This window comes from Pterocles gutturalis, unplaced genomic scaffold, assembly GCF_000699245.1.
Source record: "Pterocles gutturalis isolate BGI_N339 unplaced genomic scaffold, ASM69924v1 scaffold25212, whole genome shotgun sequence".
In the NCBI taxonomy this organism is placed as follows: Eukaryota; Metazoa; Chordata; class Aves; order Pterocliformes; family Pteroclidae; genus Pterocles; species Pterocles gutturalis.
Window position 1 is genome coordinate 344 of NW_010110906.1, and position 716 is coordinate 1059.

General features: G+C 61.9%; 1 protein-coding gene across 1 annotated transcript in view; it reads right to left on the reverse strand.

Moving 5' to 3' along the window:
• ABHD14B (abhydrolase domain containing 14B) overlaps positions 1 to 713 on the reverse strand; it is a gene marked incomplete at both ends in the record, with an annotated part of 1048 nt that extends 335 nt beyond the window's left edge. Inside the window, 2 exons of the mRNA XM_010073580.1 lie at positions 140 to 381; positions 554 to 713. Coding sequence (XP_010071882.1) covers positions 140 to 381; positions 554 to 713 — 402 coding nt within the window. The remainder of the gene's footprint in view (positions 1 to 139; positions 382 to 553) is intronic.
• Positions 714 to 716: the final 3 nt, after the last annotated feature.

Here is a 716-nt window from a genome sequence, read left to right on the forward strand (position 1 = left end):
CACCACATTCCCCTTTTCCAGTGGTAAAGGGGTTTCTGGCCCAGTTGGTCTTTCCCCTGCCCAACTATGGTGTCAGGGTCCCCTCCTCACTGTCCCCAGCCAGTTCCCCAACCTCCCTCAGCGTCCCTCCAGGCCATACTTTGATCTGGGCATACTGCTCCTCCGTGAATTTATCCGTGCAGATGGGTGCTACGGGCACATATGCCTTGACCATGTGGTTGTGCTGGAAGAGGAAGGACAGGGAGTACATGCCGCTCAGCGACGGGCTGATCACCACGGCTGGACCCAGGCACAGAGCCTCCGAAACTGCTTTCAGGAAAGTTCCTGGTGCCGGCTGGCCCACGGGCGCTGGGGCCACAGCATCCTTCGAGCGCCCCAGCCCTGAGCCATGGGAGACAGAAGTTGCCTTGTCACGTTCCCCATCACCTTGTGACCAGAAGCAGGCACAGCAGGATGCTGGGCTTGCCATCCTGGCACCATGAACCCCCGTGGCCCTATTGTCTCCCCCTGGCCCCCACCTTGCTCCAGGGCCGGACTCTCCACTGTGCCTTACCCGGCAGGTCGATAGCCACAGCTCGGTAGCCCTTTTCGGCCAGCGTGGCAAGCGTCCGCAGCTGAAACTGAAGCCAGGTCTCGGAGGAGAAGCGAATGCCGTGCAGCAGCAGCACCGTCAGCCTGGGTGCCTGCTGGCCCGGCTCGGCTTGCCGGTAGAAGAG